We start from the raw sequence: 22895 nt of genomic DNA, 5'->3' as shown, positions 1-22895 counted from the left end.
GGCAGGTTTAGGCCTTCGTCTCTTTCTCTCTCTCTCTCGGTCGATGTCAGCGGTCTGTCGAGTTCGTGTCGGGTTTAATCACTCAGTCAACGTTGAAAAAAAACACGAGGCAAAAATAGTACAGTGGCTCATCATTGAATCAAGTGTTATATGGAGCAATTCCGTTCTTCACGGTAAGCCACGATTGTGGGTTGATGATGATCCGGGCTGGTTGAGCGGAAGGATTAGAATTTAATTCAGCCCGCAAGTTACAACACGTTGTATATTCGCTTTGAATTTAATTGTTTGCGAATGGAGTTGAAATCATAGGTTGTTATTTTTACTTTCTGATTCGTAAATAAGTGTTACATAAAATTGGCTTATAACAGAACGTTAAAACAATAAAAACTGAAAGTTTATGACTTATCAAATGTTTCCGCCATTTCAGCAATGAACATGACAGGAATCACTTAAAAAGGACACATTACGAAAAACAACATTTGTATTCAATTAATAAGCGTGATATTACTATACAATTTACAGTACCGTTAATAATTGTAAAAAAAATTGGACACACGCGTACTGTCACTTCGACTTTCAACTTCCATAACTTTGTACTCTGATTTTTTTTTTTGATTAAATTTTCTGCTGAAGATAGATCAACTAACACACTATTACATCACCCACTGACTACTTTGCGCTAGAATGATCTATAAATTTGTACTATTTTGATATGTTTTCAATCTTAAAACAAAACTTATGTGATTTTTACAGTAACACATATTATTCTTTTCATGCTAAAACAAATTTAATGAAAATGTGAGCTTTATACACGCATTTGTTTTGTATATGCATTCAAGAGCAAGTATGGTGAAAACCAAAAACATATCTTGACATTTTAAAACCAAAAACTCACTTTTAAGTTGTGAGGCGGCCCATTTTCATCAAAGATTTATTTTTTTTGTATCCAGGAAAATTGTTTTAATTAACAACTTTGAAGCATTCGCACTATTTTTATCCAACGATTCAGTTGATGTGAAAGCATTGAAAAGCTTCGACTTTGTTCGATGTTTACTTCTGGGCTACAAATCATGAACGTTGAATTGGACAGCCGATGTTCTGCTTACTGAGCCATACCTTAGTTTTTTTTACAATTCGTTAATTTGAAACGGCTCAAACCATTAAGTTTTACGGAGCCAAGAGACTATTAGTTTTTGTTAAACAGTTAAACAGTTGCTTAAGTTTTATTAACAGAGATTTTTCGTAATGTTGTCCATTTTTTTCGTTTTATGGATTCAAGTATTGAGTTTATCGTTCATTATTCAAAACTATGATAGACAAAAAAAGAAAAGGAGAAAGAGGAAAGGGATACTGAAACGGGGAGATCGATAGATTTAAGATAAAGGTATAATTCGAACATATAGTCAAGGTCTACCACAGCCAACACATCCCTCACTGGAACGTAAGGTGGTTTACCTCGGGCCCCGAGGGAGTCAATCAAATCTAAACCTCATTTGTCAATTTATAAAATTTTATTTTCAAGTATAAGGCTGGAACAAATATCATTTTCTTCTTTTGTCACCCCCCCTTCGAAATTTCCAAAAACCCGAAGGGGGGGGGGGGGGGGGGAAATAAAGTTTGAAGTATTTTATGTTAGTTTTGACAAAAAATTCAATTATCCGAAAGATTACAAGACTAAAATAAAAATTTTGGAAGATGGAAGTTTTTTCACCTTTTGTCATCTTGATTTTATTGAATTATTTGATTAAAAAAATATATGATTTATAGGATTCGTGCAATGATATTGTATGCAATTTTGTTGCATACACGCTTTCGTGCGATTTGTTCGAATTTTTTTGTTTTTCGCATTATTTTTTATTGTCCCCCCCCTTGCGATGTTCCAACTCCGAGTGACAAAAGAAGGATTTGAAATTTGTTCCGGCCTAATAACACCACACTTTTATACCCAGAGTATCAAACAAAAGCATAGATATCATAAGCATAAAATTAGGGCTTGTGATATAGCTCAGTTGGCAAGTCTGTTGTCTCCTGAGCCGATGTCCGTGAGTTCGAGCCCAAGAGTAAACATCGAACACAGTTGTACCGGATAAGTTTTTCAATATCGATCCGCCAACTGTAACGTTGATAAAGTCGCGAATGCCATAAAAATGGAAAACGACTATAATCGCAACAAAAAAAAAATAATAAACATAAAATTCATGACGCGATTTTGTCTCATTTATGTTTCATTTTTGTTTCAATAATGCTTTAATTTATTTCAAATTTGCTTCATAATTGTGATTTTTGTGATTTTTGTCATTTTTGTCATTTTTGTCATTTTTGTCATTTTTGTCATTTTTGTCATTTTTGTCATTTTTGTCATTTTTAACATTTTTGTCATTTTTGTCATTTTTGTCATTTTTGTCATTTTTGTCATTTTTGTCATTTTTGTCATTTTTGTCATTTTTGTCATTTTTGTCATTTTTGTCATTTTTGTCATTTTTGTCATTTTTGTCATTTTTGTCATTTTTGTCATTTTTGTCATTTTTGTCATTTTTGTCATTTTTGTCATTTTTGTCATTTTTGTCATTTTTGTCATTTTTGTCATTTTTGTCATTTTTGTCATTTTTGTCATTTTTGTCATTTTTGTCATTTTTGTCATTTTTGTCATTTTTGTCATTTTTGTCATTTTTGTCATTTTTGTCATTTTTGTCATTTTTGTCATTTTTGTCATTTTTGTCATTTTTGTCATTTTTGTCATTTTTGTCATTTTTGTCATTTTTGTCATTTTTGTCATTTTTGTCATTTTTGTCATTTTTGTCATTTTTGTCATTTTTGTCATTTTTGTCATTTTTGTCATTTTTGTCATTTTTGTCATTTTTGTCATTTTTGTCATTTTTGTCATTTTTGTCATTTTTGTCATTTTGTCATTTTTGTCATTTTTGTCATTTTTGTCATTTTTGTCATTTTTGTCATTTTTGTCATTTTTGTCATTTTTGTCATTTTTTTTTGTCATTTTTGTCATTTTTGTCATTTTTGTCATTTTTGTCATTTTTGTCATTTTTGTCATTTTTGTCATTTTTGTCATTTTTGTCATTTTTGTCATTTTTGTCATTTTTGTCATTTTTGTCATTTTTGTCATTTTTGTCATTTTTGTCATTTTTGTCATTTTTGTCATTTTTGTCATTTTTTTTTTGTCATTTTTTTTTTGTCATTTTTGTCATTTTGGTCATTTTTGTCATTTTTAACATTTTTAACATTTTTGTCATTTTTGTCATTTTTGTCATTTTTGTCATTTTTGTCTTTTTTGTCATTTTTGTCATTTTTGTCATTTTTGTCATTTTTGTCATTTTTGTCATTTTTGTCATTTTTGTCATTTTTGTCATTTTTAACATTTTTAACATTTTTGTCATTTTTGTCATTTTTGTCATTTTTGTCATTTTTGTCTTTTTTGTCATTTTTGTCATTTTTGTCATTTTTGTCATTTTTGTCATTTTTGTCATTTTTGTCATTTTTGTCATTTTTGTCATTTTTGTCATTTTTGTCATTTTTGTCATTTTTGTCATTTTTGTCATTTTTGTCATTTTTGTCATTTTTGTCATTTTTGTCATTTTTGTCATTTTTGTCATTTTTGTCATTTTTGTCATTTTTGTCATTTTTGTCATTTTTGTCATTTTTGTCATTTTTGTCATTTTTGTCATTTTTGTCATTTTTGTCATTTTTGTCATTTTTGTCATTTTTGTCATTTTTGTCATTTTTGTCATTTTTGTCATTTTTGTCATTTTTGTCATTTTTGTCATTTTTGTCATTTTTGTCATTTTTGTCATTTTTGTCATTTTTGTCATTTTTGTCATTTTTGTCATTTTTGTCATTTTTGTCATTTTCGTCATTTTTGTCATTTTTGTCATTTTTGTCATTTTTGTCATTTTTGTCATTTTTGTCATTTTTGTCATTTTTGTCATTTTTGTCATTTTTGTCATTTTTGTCATTTTTGTCATTTTTGTCATTTTTGTCATTTTTGTCATTTTTGTCATTTTTGTCATTTTTGTCATTTTTGTCATTTTTGTCATTTTTAACATTTTTGTCATTTTTGTCATTTTTGTCATTTTTGTCATTTTTGTCATTTTTGTCATTTTTGCCATTTTTGTCATTTTTGTCATTTTTGTCATTTTTGTCATTTTTGTCATTTTTGTCATTTTTGTCATTTTTGTCATTTTTGTCATTTTTGTCATTTTTGTCATTTTTGTCATTTTTGTCATTTTTGTCATTTTTGTCATTTTTGTCATTTTTGTCATTTTTGTCATTTTTGTCATTTTTGTCATTTTTGTCATTTTTGTCATTTTTGTCATTTTTGTCATTTTTGTCATTTTTGTCATTTTTGTCATTTTTGTCATTTTTGTCATTTTTGTCATTTTTGTCATTTTTGTCATTTTTGTCATTTTTGTCATTTTTGTCATTTTTGTCATTTTTGTCATTTTTGTCATTTTTGTCATTTTTGTCATTTTTGTCATTTTTGTCATTTTTGTCATTTTTGTCATTTTTGTCATTTTTGTCATTTTTGTCATTTTTGTCATTTTTGTCATTTTTGTCATTTTTGTCATTTTTGTCATTTTTGTCATTTTTGTCATTTTTGTCATTTTTGTCATTTTTGTCATTTTTGTAATTTTTGTCATTTTTAACATTTTTAACATTTTTGTCATTTTTGTCATTTTTGTCATTTTTGTCATTTTTGTCATTTTTGTCATTTTTGTCATTTTTGTCATTTTTGTCATTTTTGTCATTTTTGTCATTTTTGTCATTTTTGTCATTTTTGTCATTTTTGTCATTTTTGTCATTTTTGTCATTTTTGTCATTTTTGTCATTTTTGTCATTTTTGTCATTTTTGTCATTTTTGTCATTTTTGTCATTTTTGTCATTTTTGTCATTTTTGTCATTTTTGTCATTTTTGTCATTTTTGTCATTTTTGTCATTTTTGTCATTTTTGTCATTTTTGTCATTTTTGTCATTTTTGTCATTTTTGTCATTTTTGTCATTTTTGTCATTTTTGTCATTTTTGTCATTTTTGTCATTTTTGTCATTTTTGTCATTTTTAACATTTTTAACATTTTTAACATTTTTGTCATTTTTGTCATTTTTGTCATTTTTGTCATTTTTGTCATTTTTGTCATTTTTGTCATTTTTGTCATTTTTGTCATTTTTGTCATTTTTAACATTTTTAACATTTTTAACATTTTTGTCATTTTTGTCATTTTTGTCATTTTTGTCATTTTTGTCATTTTTGTCATTTTTGTCATTTTTGTCATTTTTGTCATTTTTGTCATTTTTGTCATTTTTGTCATTTTTGTCATTTTTGTCATTTTTGTCATTTTTGTCATTTTTGTCATTTTTGTCATTTTTGTCATTTTTGTCATTTTTGTCATTTTTGTCATTTTTGTCATTTTTGTCATTTTTGTCATTTTTGTCATTTTTGTCATTTTTGTCATTTTTGTCATTTTTGTCATTTTTGTCATTTTTGTCATTTTTGTCATTTTTGTCATTTTTGTCATTTTTGTCATTTTTGTCATTTTTGTCATTTTTGTCATTTTTGTCATTTTTGTCATTTTTGTCATTTTTGTCATTTTTGTCATTTTTGTCATTTTTGTCATTTTTGTCATTTTTGTCATTTTTGTCATTTTTGTCATTTTTGTCATTTTTGTCATTTTTGTCATTTTTGTCATTTTTGTCATTTTTGTCATTTTTGTCATTTTTGTCATTTTTGTCATTTTTGTCATTTTTGTCATTTTTGTCATTTTTGTCATTTTTGTCATTTTTGTCATTTTTGTCATTTTTGTCATTTTTGTCATTTTTGTCATTTTTGTCATTTTTGTCATTTTTGTCATTTTTGTCATTTTTGTCATTTTTGTCATTTTTGTCATTTTTGTCATTTTTGTCATTTTTGTCATTTTTGTCATTTTTGTCATTTTTGTCATTTTTGTCATTTTTGTCATTTTTGTCATTTTTGTCATTTTTGTCATTTTTGTCATTTTTGTCATTTTTGTCATTTTTGTCATTTTTGTCATTTTTGTCATTTTTGTCATTTTTGTCATTTTTGTCATTTTTGTCATTTTTGTCATTTTTGTCATTTTTGTCATTTTTGTCATTTTTGTCATTTTTGTCATTTTTGTCATTTTTGTCATTTTTGTCATTTTTGTCATTTTTGTCATTTTTGTCATTTTTGTCATTTTTGTCATTTTTGTCATTTTTGTCATTTTTGTCATTTTTGTCATTTTTGTCATTTTTGTCATTTTTGTCATTTTTGTCATTTTTGTCATTTTTGTCATTTTTGTCATTTTTGTCATTTTTGTCATTTTTGTCATTTTTGTCATTTTTGTCATTTTTGTCATTTTTGTCATTTTTGTCATTTTTGTCATTTTTGTCATTTTTGTCATTTTTGTCATTTTTGTCATTTTTGTCATTTTTGTCATTTTTGTCATTTTTGTCATTTTTGTCATTTTTGTCATTTTTGTCATTTTTGTCATTTTTGTCATTTTTGTCATTTTTGTCATTTTTGTCATTTTTGTCATTTTTGTCATTTTTGTCATTTTTGTCATTTTTGTCATTTTTGTCATTTTTGTCATTTTTGTCATTTTTGTCATTTTTGTCATTTTTGTCATTTTTGTCATTTTTGTCATTTTTGTCATTTTTGTCATTTTTGTCATTTTTGTCATTTTTGTCATTTTTGTCATTTTTGTCATTTTTGTCATTTTTGTCATTTTTGTCATTTTTGTCATTTTTGTCATTTTTGTCATTTTTGTCATTTTTGTCATTTTTGTCATTTTTGTCATTTTTGTCATTTTTGTCATTTTTGTCATTTTTGTCATTTTTGTCATTTTTGTCATTTTTGTCATTTTTGTCATTTTTGTCATTTTTGTCATTTTTGTCATTTTTGTCATTTTTGTCATTTTTGTCATTTTTGTCATTTTTGTCATTTTTGTCATTTTTGTCATTTTTGTCATTTTTGTCATTTTTGTCATTTTTGTCATTTTTGTCATTTTTGTCATTTTTGTCATTTTTGTCATTTTTGTCATTTTTGTCATTTTTGTCATTTTTGTCATTTTTGTCATTTTTGTCATTTTTGTCATTTTTGTCATTTTTGTCATTTTTGTCATTTTTGTCATTTTTGTCATTTTTGTCATTTTTGTCATTTTTGTCATTTTTGTCATTTTTGTCATTTTTGTCATTTTTGTCATTTTTGTCATTTTTGTCATTTTTGTCATTTTTGTCATTTTTGTCATTTTTGTCATTTTTGTCATTTTTGTCATTTTTGTCATTTTTGTCATTTTTGTCATTTTTGTCATTTTTGTCATTTTTGTCATTTTTGTCATTTTTGTCATTTTTGTCATTTTTGTCATTTTTGTCATTTTTGTCATTTTTGTCATTTTTGTCATTTTTGTCATTTTTGTCATTTTTGTCATTTTTGTCATTTTTGTCATTTTTGTCATTTTTGTCATTTTTGTCATTTTTGTCATTTTTGTCATTTTTGTCATTTTTGTCATTTTTGTCATTTTTGTCATTTTTGTCATTTTTGTCATTTTTGTCATTTTTGTCATTTTTGTCATTTTTGTCATTTTTGTCATTTTTGTCATTTTTGTCATTTTTGTCATTTTTGTCATTTTTGTCATTTTTGTCATTTTTGTCATTTTTGTCATTTTTGTCATTTTTGTCATTTTTGTCATTTTTGTCATTTTTGTCATTTTTGTCATTTTTGTCATTTTTGTCATTTTTGTCATTTTTGTCATTTTTGTCATTTTTGTCATTTTTGTCATTTTTGTCATTTTTGTCATTTTTGTCATTTTTGTCATTTTTGTCATTTTTGTCATTTTTGTCATTTTTGTCATTTTTGTCATTTTTGTCATTTTTGTCATTTTTGTCATTTTTGTCATTTTTGTCATTTTTGTCATTTTTGTCATTTTTGTCATTTTTGTCATTTTTGTCATTTTTGTCATTTTTGTCATTTTTGTCATTTTTGTCATTTTTGTCATTTTTGTCATTTTTGTCATTTTTGTCGTTTTTGTCATTTTTGTCATTTTTGTCATGTTTGTCATTTTTGTCATTTTTGTCATTTTTGTTATGTTTGTCATTTTTGTCATTTTTGTTGATTTATTATTTTTTGTCATAATCTTTTTTTTCCAAAAATTGGTTAAATTTTGAAAATGTAAATTGTCTTGATTATTGTCTCAAATCTTTTTGTTTCTATTTTGAAATCTTCATTTTGTTCCAAATGGAATCCATTTGTATGCTTGGTTTTTATTCAAGCAAGCCGTCATGCTACCACCAATTTGAACCACATTCTTGAGCAATTAACATCGGCCGAGTCACCAATGAAACCATTCGGATATTCCCATGCTGCCAGGCATTACTCATCCACATCCATCCACTTCCTCGACTATCCGAATGGGTAAATAATCAACAAACTCGCGGGAAATTGATGACCTGAAGTTTGTAATTTGTTTGCGTTTCTCATTAACCGCGCAGCTACAGATATCTGTCCATGAGTTTCCGTATGTGTGGAGGAATGTCTCTACGTTAGCAGGAGATGGCCAAGCCATGCACGATAGACGCAGTTCCGGTGTTAAGTTAACTCTTTTTTTTTTTTTTGTTTCTCCTCATTTCAAAGGTAGGTACGGCTTTTATTTGATCCGTTTCGAAAATAAAGATATCCCCTTGGATCGGTTCTGTTTATATGATGAACGACGCGGCTTCATTCGCTTGCTCGCTCTCAATGATTCGGTTGAACGGAACAAAGTCCCGCTTTCGGATTTGTTTGTCCGCGGAAAGTGTTAATTGGAATGGGCGTGTAATTGCTTTCGAAGTGTTTTCTGTTTGTTTTTGAACCTTTTGGGTGAGCATTTTACAGTTTTTCGTTTCGGGTAACGCGTGGAATTGTTTGGCTCCACCGAACTATTTGGACTGGGTGTCAATTATTTGGTTTTCTATTTTTGGGATACCTTCTTAGAGTTTCCCATTTGAACCAGTTTTGATGTTAGTGAAAACAATTTATTCGAAATAATTTTCAATTTTTGATAGCTTCATACAATTATCCTGTTAATCATACTCTAAACAAATAGAATTGCACCCTTGCTTTGAACTTTATCCCTTTTCATTCACCCATTTATTCGTACCAGACTGATTGAATCGAGCAGGTCTTTGAAGTGTAACCCACCAAGCAAAAAAAAAAAAGGTGGAAAGGGTATGCATTACAGTGAGCGCACGTTCCCATCGTTTAGCGATTCTTGGTCCACACAAAAACAACCCATTGTTCAGCCGAAAATTTGAATTCATCACCGCAGGAAACATGGCTTGTCCTTATTAGCACAGATTATACCAAAACCCGGGAACAACCCTTCTTTCTCCTTCACCAAGTTCCAAAAGCGCTTGTTTAGGGGACATCCGCTGCTTGAAATCATCTGGCGAAAATACCGAATCACTTTCGATTCGGTTCGAGATCAAGAACCAGCGCTACGGTTTGTGACATCCGGAAAGGACATCAGCCTATTGTTATGCAAATTATGGTCATCGAGAACGTGCACACAACTATCGTATTGTTATTGTTGTTGTCAGAACCCATTGAAGGAAGGGGGAAGTATTCATGGTTTGATCGAATGAATTCGTTTCCGGAAGTGGTGAATGATGAGCCCTAGCGTGAGTGCAAATTTAATGGATTTAATGGATCGAATCACTGCGATTATTGTCAATGGTAAGGTAAACATTTGGAATGGATGACATCACAAAGGTAATGATAATTTATCTATAATTTTAATCTAATCTGTAATTTGAGATTGTGAGATCGTAGAGTTCTAATGTTATGGTTGGTTTACACAGTTTTCAAAGCTTCAAAAACCTATAAAAAAAAATTGAGTTATAAATCTTTAATGGATTTTGACATGGAACCATCGGTTAGGCCAAGCAAAAAATACAACTTTATTGGATTCCTAAAAAAATGTATACTATGGCGGTTTATGCATCAAATGTGGTAAGCATGACGAAATATCACATGAACGTGGAAGAGGTATCTTTTAATGTCCAAAATCTAATTAAAAATGTACATTGCTTGTTAACACGTTCGTCGCCATGGGACCCATATTCGGGTGACGGGTGTATTACCTGGGAGGCCCCGTCACATCAAAAAAGTGTGACGCTCTCTTACTCATATTTGCCACATGTTGCAAAGCTTGGAGCTCTCCATCTTTATTTTGTCGCTCCAAGAATTTCTTTGGGCCCGGTTAGTAAAATTACTAAAATGAACGTGGCGACGAACGTGTTAAAAACATTTTTGGATGGAAAATCTTATGAAAACCTTCAAAAATTTACCAGCATTCTCAAATATCGTCTTAACAGAACATAACATAACATAACATAACATAACATAACATAACATAACATAACATAACATAACATAACATAACATAACATAACATAACATAACATAACATAACATAACATAACATAACATAACATAACATAACATAACATAACATAACATAACATAACATAACATAACATAACATAACATAACATAACATAACATAACATAAGATAACATAACATAACATAACATAACATAAGATAACATAACATAACATAACATAACATAACATAACATAACATAACATAACATAACATAACATAACATAACATAACATAACATAACATAACATAACATAACATAACATAACATAACATAACATAACATAACATAACATAACATAACATAACATAACATAACATAACATAACATAACATAACATAACATAACATAACATAACATAACATAACATAACATAACATAACATAACATAACATAACATAACATAACATAACATAACATAACATAACATAACATAACATAACATAACATAACATAACATAACATAACATAACATAACATAACATAACATAACACAGGGCCGTAGGAAGAACCGACTCATGGGGGGGTTTTTGGTGACCAATTTTTTTCTATGATTTTTTGTCTAACAACACACGAATAAAAAAATAAAAACAAATTATGTTTGTAACTATATGATTATTCATTCATAAGTACTCATTGATAGCTTTCGTATGAAATTGTAACTTAATAGAAGACAAGAATGCCACAAGGATGGTAAAGTGTCATTAATAAAACCTTAAAAAAGTAACTTTTGAAAAGTGGTCCTTAACCTAAAGGGTGAGCTAAATTTTTTTAATGAAACCTCTAGAAACAATTTATGAAGTTTGCTTTCATCGACGGTTAAAATTTTTGAATTTGTTTAAAAGTCTGGTAGATCAAAGTTATTTGGTTTGAGCAAAAGATAAGTTCTTTTTAGAGTAGCCTTCAATTTCTCAAAAAAAAAACTTATTCTATACTCAAACCAAACAAGCCTTCTAAACTCTTTTGCGAATTCCAAGACTCTATCCTTTGATGAAAATAAATAAAATTTTCCAAAAAATTCAGTAAGAGATAAAAAAAATTGCGAATCAAATTTGCTTGATGCAAACTTGAACTAAATTTATGATTTTAGTTTTAAATTTGACTTTAAAAAAAGCTGCAATATTAAAAATGTTAAGCAATACACCTAAAAACTAAAAAAAAATGTGCAGATTTTTTAAGGTGAAGATCAGGTACTCTTAAACAGGAAATATTTTTCATAAAGAATCAGTTTTATATTCAAAATCTTGTAGATGATTTTTTTTTAAATTTAATTTGGATATTTTGCATGAATTAAAACTTAGAAAATTACATAACTCAAATTCTACTTTTTATTTGTGATTTTCAGCTGAATTGTGAGTACAAAGTTATTCTGATTAAAAACTTTGAAATTTGGAAATTAAATTGACAAGCAAATTTTAAAGTTTATGTTCTCTTGAATTTCTCAACAATTTTATGTTGATTGAAAATTTCATTCACAAGCTAAATCTTTTTCCGAATTTTAAATCTGAATTCTAAACCTGAATTCAAAATTGAACTTTGAATCTGTTTCCGAATTTCTTTACCATTTCCGAAATGTACAAAAAATACGATTGCCGAATCTCAATTCCAGATTATATTTTCACGAATCATTTATTTAAGTTCTGTAGTGCTGGTTTAATCTTAATTCATTATTTCAATTATTTATTTTTAATATGTTTTGTGAATCCAATTTAAAATATGAATTTCGAATGGTGAATCTGGTTTTCAATTTTGGATCGCCATTTAGAAGCTTTAAATGTTAAATTTTGTGTTAGAATAAAGTTTAAGAACTTCGAATTTGAATAGAAAACAAATTTCTTTTTTTTCCATATTTGGCAAACTATTATCAAAATAATGAAAATGCTTGATTTTCGAAAAACATGAGGGCTTATTCTGCGACTCACGAAATTTCACGTCTTTGTCCTGACTCTTCGAAAATGCTTCAGAAAAGAAATTTGTGCATTGATGAGCTCTGAAGACCAAAAACAGCCCAATGATTCAACAAGGATTTCAAAGCAGCTTTCCATTCCTAATTTTAACTATTCGAACTGAAAATCAAGAATCCTAAACTTGATACAAAATCAGAAATACGAAAATATGTAGAAATACAATTTTGGTTATAGGACTATGGAACCAGAACCTCCAAAATGGGTTTAATTTAAAATATAATATTCAGACTTAAATTTCTATGATAAGGTTGCCAAATTGCCCGGTTTCAACCGGATTGGCTCGGATGTTCAATATAAAATTTGGGAAAATAAGTCTGGTCCGACCCGTTTGCCCAGATTTCATTGGAAAAGCCCGGATTTTGCCCGGGTTTGTTCTCATTCTTATTCTCAAATGAAATTTGTGTTGTAATTTTTTTTATATATGCGTCCAAATTTTTTTTTTCTAGATTTTTGATGAGCAATTCCTAGGTTTTGACCAAAATTGCCCGGTTTTGCCTGGATTAAATCGATAATTTTGAAATCAAATACCCGGATTTTGAAAGGTTTTTATATAAAACAGCCCAGATACGTGCCGAAAAAAAATCTGACAACCTTATTCTATAAACAAGTGAGAAAATTTTTAAAAACTGTAGCAGAATTTTGAACTTGAATTGGGTTTTTGAGGTTTTTGTATTAGTTTTTAGTTCAGATAGTTACTCTTGAATATCTTTGTTCTATTAATGATCTTAAATTGATTAAGAATTTAAAACTTTGAGTTTAGAGTAGAATACCTCGCTTCCTTTTTTGGACCCTCATGGGGGGGGGTTTAACCCCCAAACCCCCCCCCCCCCCGTTCCTACGGCCATGACATAACATAACATAACATAACATAACATAACATAACATAACATAACATAACATAACATAACATAACATAACATAACATAACATAACATAACATAACATAACATAACATAACATAACATAACATAACATAACATAACATAACATAACATAACATAACATAACATAACATAACCTTGATAAGTTCATTGAAAAGCACGTCATTACGCAAAGGCATTAAAACAACGAATTTTGATGAGCTGTGATCATTTCGAATTTGCTGAAGTCTAAAAAACTTCGTTTTGGTGCAAAACTCATTCATAGTATTTTACAAAATAACTAAGTTACAACAGCATGAATAAATCTGTACTTTTATTTTATTTGAAAGAATGGCGTGCGCAATCCCGTTTGGGCAGCCTTTAGTATTGTTTGAATGGATAATTTTGGATTATCAAAATTAAGTTCTTATAGCTTTGCCTTAAAATATGTTGAAGGGACTAAGACTTCTGATTTTTTTACATACTACATTGAAAGGATTATCTGCCCATAAAGCAAAATTCAAGAAACACACTTTAAAAGCCTGAGTAGAGCAAATTTCAAAACATTTTTCGAAAAGGTAAACTTTTCAGTAAATCAAAGGGGTGAAGATTTAAATATTGAAATTTGAAAATTGCAGAACATAATTTTTTGATGCAGTTTTCTTTAAATTGTTTTTTTTTCGAAATGGACATTAGGAACAATGACTGTTAAATCTCCTTTAAAACTAAATAATTCACTTTAATAAGATGTAAACTATCAAATTGATATTCTACACGGTTTTATTTCAAAAAAAATATCTCAAAATTGCATTGAATAACAATAATTTGAACTGAAATCGATCCTTTGTGTTTCGTAATCTTTGATAATTACATTTCATGATCCAAATTTATTTATACAAAACGTTTTCACTACTGAAAACTTTATTAATTATTGATTATAACGAAAAAATCGAAAAAAATTCACGGTTTCGCCATCTAAAAACTACTGTTTACTATTTCTTTTTTTGGATTCAAGTCTTCTAGCCTTTTTTATGACAATTTGTACTACTCATTTTATGATTTTATAGAGACAAGTTAGATTGTTTTTTTTAACGTTTTCGGCCTACTTGTATTCGGCCATCATCAGAAACTACTGTAAACCCTTTTTACTCGAAATACAGTTTTTTCTGATGATGGCCGAATACAAGTAGGCCGAAAACGTTAAAAAACAGCATAATTTTCCTCTATAAAATCACCGAGAAACATCAATTGAAAAAGATCATATTTATGGTAATTTATAAATCATACGAAGAAATTGACCCAGAGTTCCCATAATTCTCTTTCGAGTTTCTTTTGAATCTCTTTGACAATTTTTGAGTAACTTTTGAGTATCGTTTGAGTCTCTTTTGAGTCTTTTTTTATGTTTCTTATGAGCCTCTTTTGAGTCTCTTTTAAGTCCCTTTAGGATACCTGCTATCCACTATTGAGTTTCTTTTGAGTCTCTTTGACACTCTGGCTCTTTTGAGTCCCTTTGGACCCTCTTTTGAGTCTCTTTGGAGCCTCTTTTGGGACTCTTTTGAGTCTCCTTCAAGTCTCTTCTGAGTTTTTTTTGAGTGTTATTTAAGAACCTTTAAATTCCTTATGAGTTTCTCTTGAGTCTCTTTGACACTCTCTAAGATACTCTTTTGAGTTTCTTTTGAGTCAATCTGGAGCCTATTTGGTACTCTTTTGAGTCTCCTTCAAGTCTCTTTTAAGTTTTTTTTTTTGAGTGTCACTTAATCATTTAAGTACCATTAAATTTCTTATGAGTTTCTCTTGAGTCTCTTTGACACTCTTAAAGAGATTTCTTCTTAAAGAGTTTCTTTTGAATCTCTTTGGAGCCTCTTTTGGGACTCTTTTGAGTCTCCTTCAAGTCTCTTACGAATCTTTTTTGAGTGTCATTTAATCATTTAAGTAGGGGAGAGTGGGGTATCGTGGACCATGGGGAAACGTGGGCCACTTTTAATATCTCAGATGTGTGTTGAGATAAAAATCTCAAACCAACTGTCATCGTCGTCGCTTTGCGTGAGCATGTATTCCTATATGTTGTTGACTGAAATACGCATCATATGCTTCTTTTATTTATCAAGCTAAAAAAAATTAGAAAAATTTACTTACATAATTAAAAAAACACCCGCTAATTCCATCGATGAGGAACCTAAAGTGCATAACAAAAATATGCTAATACGCTTATGATCTTAGTTTTGTCATGATCTTTCACATGACAAAGGAATTTTTGATGAAATATCAATAAGTCAGACAAACGCAACCAATTTTCAAATCATAGCTTGTGGGGAATCGTGGGCCACACATCTTGAATCACCTATATTTTATATGTTTTTATACACATTCAGAACTTAAAATACGTTTAACCTATCTGCAAAGTTTTCTTATGCCAAATGAAGAGTTATGAAAACAAAATTTCCATCCTTTATAAGAAATTTTGCCAAAACGTTCGCGAGCCAGGTTTTGGAATCTATGCGATCATACACAGCTCTCTTTTTTATTTCATCATCTGAAATTGCTTTTAAATAACGAAATGAATTATAAAATCACAGTTTTGGGTCAATTTATAAACTTTGCATGTTATTTGGTAAATTTGGATTTAGTGGCCCACGATAGCCCACCATTTTTCAAAATCCAAAAAATATTGCTTTTTTTCAAACAGTCAGAATTTGGGGAAAATAACTTATTAAAAAAATTTAAAAAATATCTTATGATACCTTAAAAATGTAGAAAACCAAACCATTTTTTATTTTAATTTTATCTTTTATAATGAGAAGTTATGGAACAATGAAAAAAAGTGGTCCATGATTCCCCACTCTCCCATACCTTTAAATTTATTATGAGTTTGTCTTGAGTCTTTTCAACATTGTCAAAGATACTCTTTTGAGTTTCTTTTGAGTCTCTTTAGAGTGTCTAGAGTCTCTGTAATGCCTCTATCGAGCCACTGTTATGCCTTTTTTAAATCTCATATGAGTCTCTTTTGAGTCTCTTTTAAGCCTCTTTTGAGTGTCTTTTGAGCCTTGCTCTGAATCGCTTTTGAGTCTCTTTTAAGGTTCTTTTCAGGGCCTTTTGAGATTTTTTTGAGTCTCTTTTAAGTCTCTTTTGAGTCTCTTATCTTTGAGTCTCTATTCAGTCTCTTTTAAGTCCTTTTTGAGTCTCGTGCAAGTCTCTTTTGATCGCTGCTCTAGAGTACCATTTAAGGCTCTTTTGAATTTCTTCTGAGTCTCTTTTAGGCCGTTTTTGAGTCTTTTTTGAGTCCCTTTAGAGTACCCATTATTCTCTTTTTAGTGCTCTCGAATTTCTTTGACAATTTTTGAGTATCTTTTGAGTATCGTTAGAGTCTCGTTTGAAACTTTCTTTTTGTCTCTTATGAGTCTCTTATAGGTCTCTTATGAGTCTCTTTTGAGTCCCTTTAGAGTACCTGTAAACCTTTATTGAGTTTCTCTTGAGTCTCTTTGACACTCTTTGACTCTTTTGAGTCTCTTTGGAGACTCTTTCCAGTCCCTTTTGTGTTACTTTGAGTCTCTTTGAAGTTTCTATTGGGTCTTCTTTGAGGTTCTTTTGAAAACCTTTCAATTTCTTGTGAGTTTCCTTTGAGTCAATTTGACACTCTTTAATTACTTTTTGAGTTTCCTTTGAGTGTCTCTTCTGAGATTTTACAGCCTCTGTTAAGCCACTTTTGAGTCTCTTATGAGTTTTTTGGAATCTCTTCCGAATCTCTTTTGAGCCTTTTCTGAGTGTCTCCTGAGTCTTACCCTGAGTCACTTTTGAGTCCAACCCTGAGTCTCTTTTGAGTATCTTTTAAGTCTCTTTTGAGTCTCTTTAGGTTACATTTAAGCCTCAATTTAGTTCCTCATGCGTCTCTTTGACACTTTCTGACTCTTTTGAGTCTCTTTTTAAACTCTACTGAAACTTTTTAAGCGTCTCTATTGAGTCTTGCTTGATTTTCTTTGACTCTCTTTGAATCTCTTTTGAGTTTCTCTTGAGTCTCTTTTGAGTCTTTTTTGAGTCACTTGAAAGCGTCTTTAGAGTCTTTTATGAGTCTCTTTTGAGTCTCTTCTGAGTCGCTTTGAATCTATTTTAAGTCTCTTTTGGTTCTCAACATCTTTTGAGACTCTTTTGAGCCTTCTAGAGTCTTTTTTGATTATTATTTCAGTCTTTTTTGAGTTTTCTTGAGTCTTTTTGAGTCTCTTTTGAGTCCTTTCATAGCACCTTCAAGTCTCATTTGAGTGTCTTTTGAGTCTTATTTTAGTCTTTTTGAGTCTTATTTCTTTGACACTCTTTGAGTATCTTTGTAGTTTCCTTTGAGTCTCTTTTAAGTCTTTTTTGAGTCTCTTATAAGTCCCTTTTAAGTCTGTTTTTAGTCACTTTCGAGTTTCTCTAGAGTCCTTTTAGAGTATCTTTAGGTTTCATTTGAGTTCCACTTGAGTTTCTTTGACACTCTTTAAGTCTCTTATGAGTCTCTTTAAGTCTCTTTTGAGTCTTTTCCCTTTAAAGTATTTTCAAGTCTCATTTGAGTATCTCTTGAGTCTCACTTTATTCTGTTTGAGTGACTTTTTAGTCTATGAATATTTTTTGAAGCTCTTTTAAGTTACGTTTGAGCTTCTTTTGAGTCGATTTGGAGTCTCTTGAAGCCTCTTTTGAGTCCCTTTAGAGTTCCTTTTAGTTTCTTTTGAGTTTCTGTTGAGTCTCATTTTAGTTATTTTGAGTCTCATGTTGGTTTCTTTTGAGATTCTTTTGTGTCTCTTATGGGTCTTTTTTGAGGCTTTTTTAAGCGTCTTTTGAGTCCCTTATGAATCTTTTTTGACTCTTTTAAGTCACGTTTGAGCTCCTTTTGAGTCGATTTTGAGTCTCTTTAAGTCTCTTTTGAGTCCCTTCAGAGTTTCTTCAAGTCTCTTTTGAGTTTGTGTTGAGTCTTATTTTAGTTATTTTGAGTCTCATTTTACTCTCTATTGAGACACTTTTGTGTTTCTTTTGAGTCTTTTTTGAGTCTATTTTAAGCGTCTTTTGAGTCTCTGATGAGTCTTTTTTGAAACTCTTTTCAGGGAAGTTTGAGTTTCTTTCGAATCTCATTTGATTCCCTTTAAAATTCTCTTCGCTCTCATTTGAGTTTCTGTTGCGTCTCGTTGACACTCTTTGAGTTTTTTTCTGTTTCCTTTGAGTTTCTTTTGAGTCTTTTTTTAGTCGCTTTTAAACCCCTCTTAAGACTCTTATGAGTCTAATTTGAGTCTCTTTTTGATCTCTTTTGAGTCCCTTCAAAATACCTTCAAGTCTCTATTGAGTCTCGCTTGAGTTTCTTTGACACTCTTGGAATCTCTTTCGAGTTTCTTTTGAGTCTCTTATGGTCTCTTATGAGTCTGTTTCGAATCTCTTTTGAGTCTTTATTGAGTCTTTTTTGAGTGTCTTTTGAGTCGCTTTGGATCTATTTTACGTCTCTTTTGGATCTCTTTATTGTTTCTTATGAGACTCTTTTGAGCCTTCATGAGTCTTTTTTGATTGTTTTTTATGTCTATTTCGAGTCTCCTTAGAGTCTCTTTTGAGTCCCTTCAGAGTACCTTCAAGTCTCATTTGAGTATCTTTTGAGTCTTATTTTAGTGTTTTTGAGTCTAATTTTAGTCTCTTTTGAGACTCTTTTAAGTCCAATTTGAGTCCTTTTTGGATACCCTTAAGTTTCTTTTGAGTTTATCTTGAGTTCCTTTGACACTTTATGAGTATCTTTTTAGTTTCCTTTGAGTCTCTTTTGAGTCTTTTTTGAGTCTCTTTTGAGTCAATTTTTAGCCTCTTTTGAGTGCTTTATGAGTCTCTTAAAAGTTTCTTTTGAGTCTCTTTTGGCTCTCTTTTTTATTTCTTTTGATACACTTTTGAGTCTTTTTGATTATTTTTTGAGTCTTTTCTTAGTCTTTTTAGAATCTCTTTTGGTTCTCTTTTGAGTTTCTGTTGAGTATCTTTAAGGTATTTTTTGAGTCTCCTTCGATTTTTTTTTGTTGAGACTTTTGTTTTAGCTTCCTTTGAGTTTCTTTTGAGTATTTTTCTAGTCACTTTTGAGTCTCTTTTGAGTCGCTTTTGACTCTTTTTTGTTTCTCTGTATCTTTTTTCAGTCTTCTTTGAGTCTCTTTTGGATCTCTTTTGAGTCTCTTTTGAGTCTCTTTTGAGTCTCTATGTTTCTCTTTTTCTTCTCTTTGGAATCTTTCTTCTTTTTCTCTTAAGTCTCTTTTGAGTCTCTTTTGGGTTTCTATAAGTCTCTTTTTAGTTTCTTTGAAGTTTCTTTTAGGTCTTTTTTCAGTTTCTTTTGAATCATTTCTATGATTTTGCGAGTTTGTTTTGAGTCTGTTTTGAGTCTGTTTGCTATATCTTTCAATTCTTATTTGAGCATCTTTCAAATCTTGTGTGTCTTTCTATCCTAAGTTTTTCTAATAATTTCAGTAAAAATTCTTTATTAATATATCAGAAATTAACGTGTCTCCCAAGATGCTTCATTTCAACGAATTCATCATTGCACCGATGTTACAACGTTGTGGGAGTTGTGGGAGAGGGTGTCTTCCCATCAATTGTGCACCCTCTCTGGAGGGATAAACTTCCTGGCCATAAAGGGTGGAGGGAGAAAACCACTAGAAAACACATCAATCGGGGCCTCAATGGCGCGGACGGAAGTTCGGCAAGGAAGGGGTTGTTGCGCTGATCCGCTCAGGGCGAATTGTCGGTGCCTTGCTTGAAATTGCCGTGTCTGGCTGCTGCTGCTGCTGCTGATGAGTGGTTGTTATATTGATGCTGCTGCTAGTCTTTGGCGCGCGTTTGACGAGACGAGGTGCAGCCAGATTTCTTGGAAGACCGGTTCCGTGCCAGCGAAATTAGAACTCCTTATTTGGGAAGGATGAACGGCTCAGTGCTTCCGGTGTGTGGAATTTGTGGAGGTGTGAACGGTTTTTAGTTTGCTGTGGGATTAGTGATATGAAGCTGTATTTGCATATCGGTGTGGAATTGAAAGATTTGAAATATTTGGATAACTATTCTACAATAATTAATTTAAGTACATCAATATTTGAAATACAGGAACAGTAGAAAAAGACATTTATGGAAAAATTGCCATAAATCTCAATCTTAAATTATTAGTTTAGAGTTGGTAATTTTATTTCGAGATCGGAATATAGAATTCTAAAGTTTGAACTGAAAATTTAACATTTTTCAAATTGCTGTTGGGCACGTGGATTTCAAAGTCTTAAACCAAATCCAATCACCGTCTATCTCATTACACACATCGGATTTTAAAACCTAAACCACAAAACAGTTCATCAAATCGACTCGTGGACCACCCACAAGCTATTGGAAATCAGTTAGCGGTTTTACGCATTCATCAAACCATGGCTGTTGGATTTTTTTTCCATTCACCAGCACGATCCACCACACACTAGCACCAAATCGATTTGCTTCACTTTAGGCTCGATTACATCGCTGCTACGCCCCTCGATATTCGAACATAGGTTCAGTTCGTAATGCGCATTTTGTGTTCAACTCGCATTCAACACCGTAACTTGGTTTGTTTCTGGTTCAAACATTGAATAAACTTTCTACGATTTTTCCCGCTAAAAATTCAAAATCTGCTTTATTTTTGGATAAGCGAAAAAAATACCTCCGGTTCGTAGATTTACTCTTCCGCGAGGTTCTTAGGTTTTTGTCTACCTTTTCAACTGAAAAAAAAGCGACAACGGCCTCTATCGTCCTTCATTCAATCTGAACCATATGTAAACCTTTTTCAGAAGGCGCAGCACATTGATGCGGATTTCTCGTTTCACCCCAACCTCGTCAACAACAACATCATCGTCGTCGTCGTCAGTCGTCGATTCGAGAAGATGACGACGTTCGCGGGTCCCGCCGCGTGGATGATCTTTCACTAAGCTCCCTTTTCGGTCCGGGGGCGCCCATCAGTGACCGTCGAGAGTCGCTGCCGCCAACAACGGAATAGAAGTACTTCCTCCCGAAACTTATAGGTAGGTACCCGGCTGCCATCGGCATTCGAAGAGCAAAGAAGAAGAAATACTCGCACATTTCCGAGGAACGACGAGGGATTTTTTTTTTCGGTTATTTCTAACCGAGACATCGCCGGACCACGCACTATCCCTTGCTCGATCTTAGATTTTTTTTACTTCCTTGCGCGCGTTTTCTGGTGCCATTCGTTCTGTTTCCACATGAACAATTCCGAGTGACCTACCCCTCAAGAGGAAAACGAATCCAAAAGAGTGACCGCGTTGATGAGTGACTGAGTTGAAAAACAGAAGCGAGGTTCATCGCTTGGTGCTCGTTCAAGTCTCTCGCACTCAAGATATTTTTTACTCGCCCAGGGAACTCATCCGGCTCGAAAGGTGGCCTCTAATGGCCTCTAAAGTGATCACACCTTTGAAGCTGCTGATGTTCCCAGCACCGGAGACCACCCTCCTGCTCGTTTCTTCCCGCTACGATGGTATTTGAAGCATCCAGGTGTGGGCTACCGAAGAAGAACCAAAGGGAGAAAATTCCCGAAAACGAAGATAACCGAACGCGTCGAATAAACCGGAAAAATAAAAATTTAACAAAAAATCGAAACGAAGAAAACCTTTTCCAATTTTTCAAGCAACAAACCGAGGGGAGAAAAGTTTCTTGTGCGTGAACGTGCTTCGGTAAGAGGCCGATGAGAATATATCAGCCCAGTGAATGATTGCCGTTTCGGAGGAAATATCCGGGGTAGGAAAAGCTTCCCAATAAACAGTGTTGGGCGCGGATGCGGAAGTGACTCTCGGATCAATCGAAAAAGTGGCAATGCGCTATCGTCCTGGATAACAGATCCGAAGTTTTGTTCTCCGTAAGCGAAAAAACCAAGTTTCTGAAATGCTAATAAAAAGTGATAAAATTGTACTTTCGGAGCAAAAGCATCACCTCTTACTTAAATGTACCCTAAAAGAAAACTGTAGTGCAAGTCAAGTTGATTCTAATGGTCTGGCAAGTGAAAATAGTGGGATCCTTCTTCCGGGAACGTGTCATCAAAAAGTCAGAGAATTTGGACTGCTACCACTGCTGGACTGCTCCAGGATAATAAGGTGCTAGCTGCCCCCCTCGGGGAAGAAGCAATGAGCCGGGCCAAGTCGTTACCGAACTTTGTGTTTATTATTTGGTTGCTTTTGCAAATTATGGAAAGGTGAGTCTGCTTGCGAGATTTTTTTAATGAAATTTTTAACCAAGTGTATTTTTATTAATGAGGCTTTTGGAGTCAAAGGGGCGTAATTTTTATATTTTGGGCTCAATATATTTCTTTTTAGAGGCACAAAAAATAAAAATTTACATCACAAAAAAATTAAAGTTAATTTTGTATGAAGGGTTCTATTATTAATGCATCACGAAAAAAAAGTTGACCTACATTTGTTCAATCATCACTTTCAACCACTCGAAATCGATTGAACGCTGTGTGAGCAATGATAATTTTCTGGTCGTTATCATATAAACCATTCATTTTGAGTTTACTTTTGCTCGGAATAATGCGACACTTAAACCAATAGAATCCTAAAAGTTTATCCAAAATAGAGATATACCGATTATTCGGTTCACCGGCTCACCGAATAGTTGAGCTTAGTAATCAGCCAAATTGGCCGA

The 22895-nt window shown here is 31.2% G+C and overlaps 1 protein-coding gene across 3 annotated transcripts in view; it reads left to right on the top strand.

Annotated features, from left to right (window-relative positions):
- The first annotated feature begins 20067 nt into the window (after window positions 1–20067).
- The window catches only part of LOC129747137 (protein Wnt-10b), a 197298-nt gene continuing 194470 nt past the window's right edge, over window positions 20068–22895 (top strand). The window contains exons 1-3 of one of the 3 annotated variants that reach the window (XM_055741178.1): window positions 20068–20188; window positions 21032–21262; window positions 21614–22443. In XM_055741178.1, the coding sequence (XP_055597153.1) occupies window positions 22376–22443 (68 nt within the window). In that variant the 5' untranslated portion in view covers window positions 20068–20188; window positions 21032–21262; window positions 21614–22375. Of the gene's footprint in view, window positions 20189–21031; window positions 22444–22895 lie in introns of all 3 variants that reach the window. The other 2 variants (XM_055741177.1, XM_055741176.1) reach the window with 2 other exon arrangements.

This window comes from Uranotaenia lowii, chromosome 2 (assembly GCF_029784155.1).
Source record: "Uranotaenia lowii strain MFRU-FL chromosome 2, ASM2978415v1, whole genome shotgun sequence".
Taxonomy (NCBI): Eukaryota; Metazoa; Arthropoda; class Insecta; order Diptera; family Culicidae; genus Uranotaenia; species Uranotaenia lowii.
Note: the sequence above shows the minus strand (reverse complement) of the source record. Positions and strands in the feature narration are given on the sequence as shown.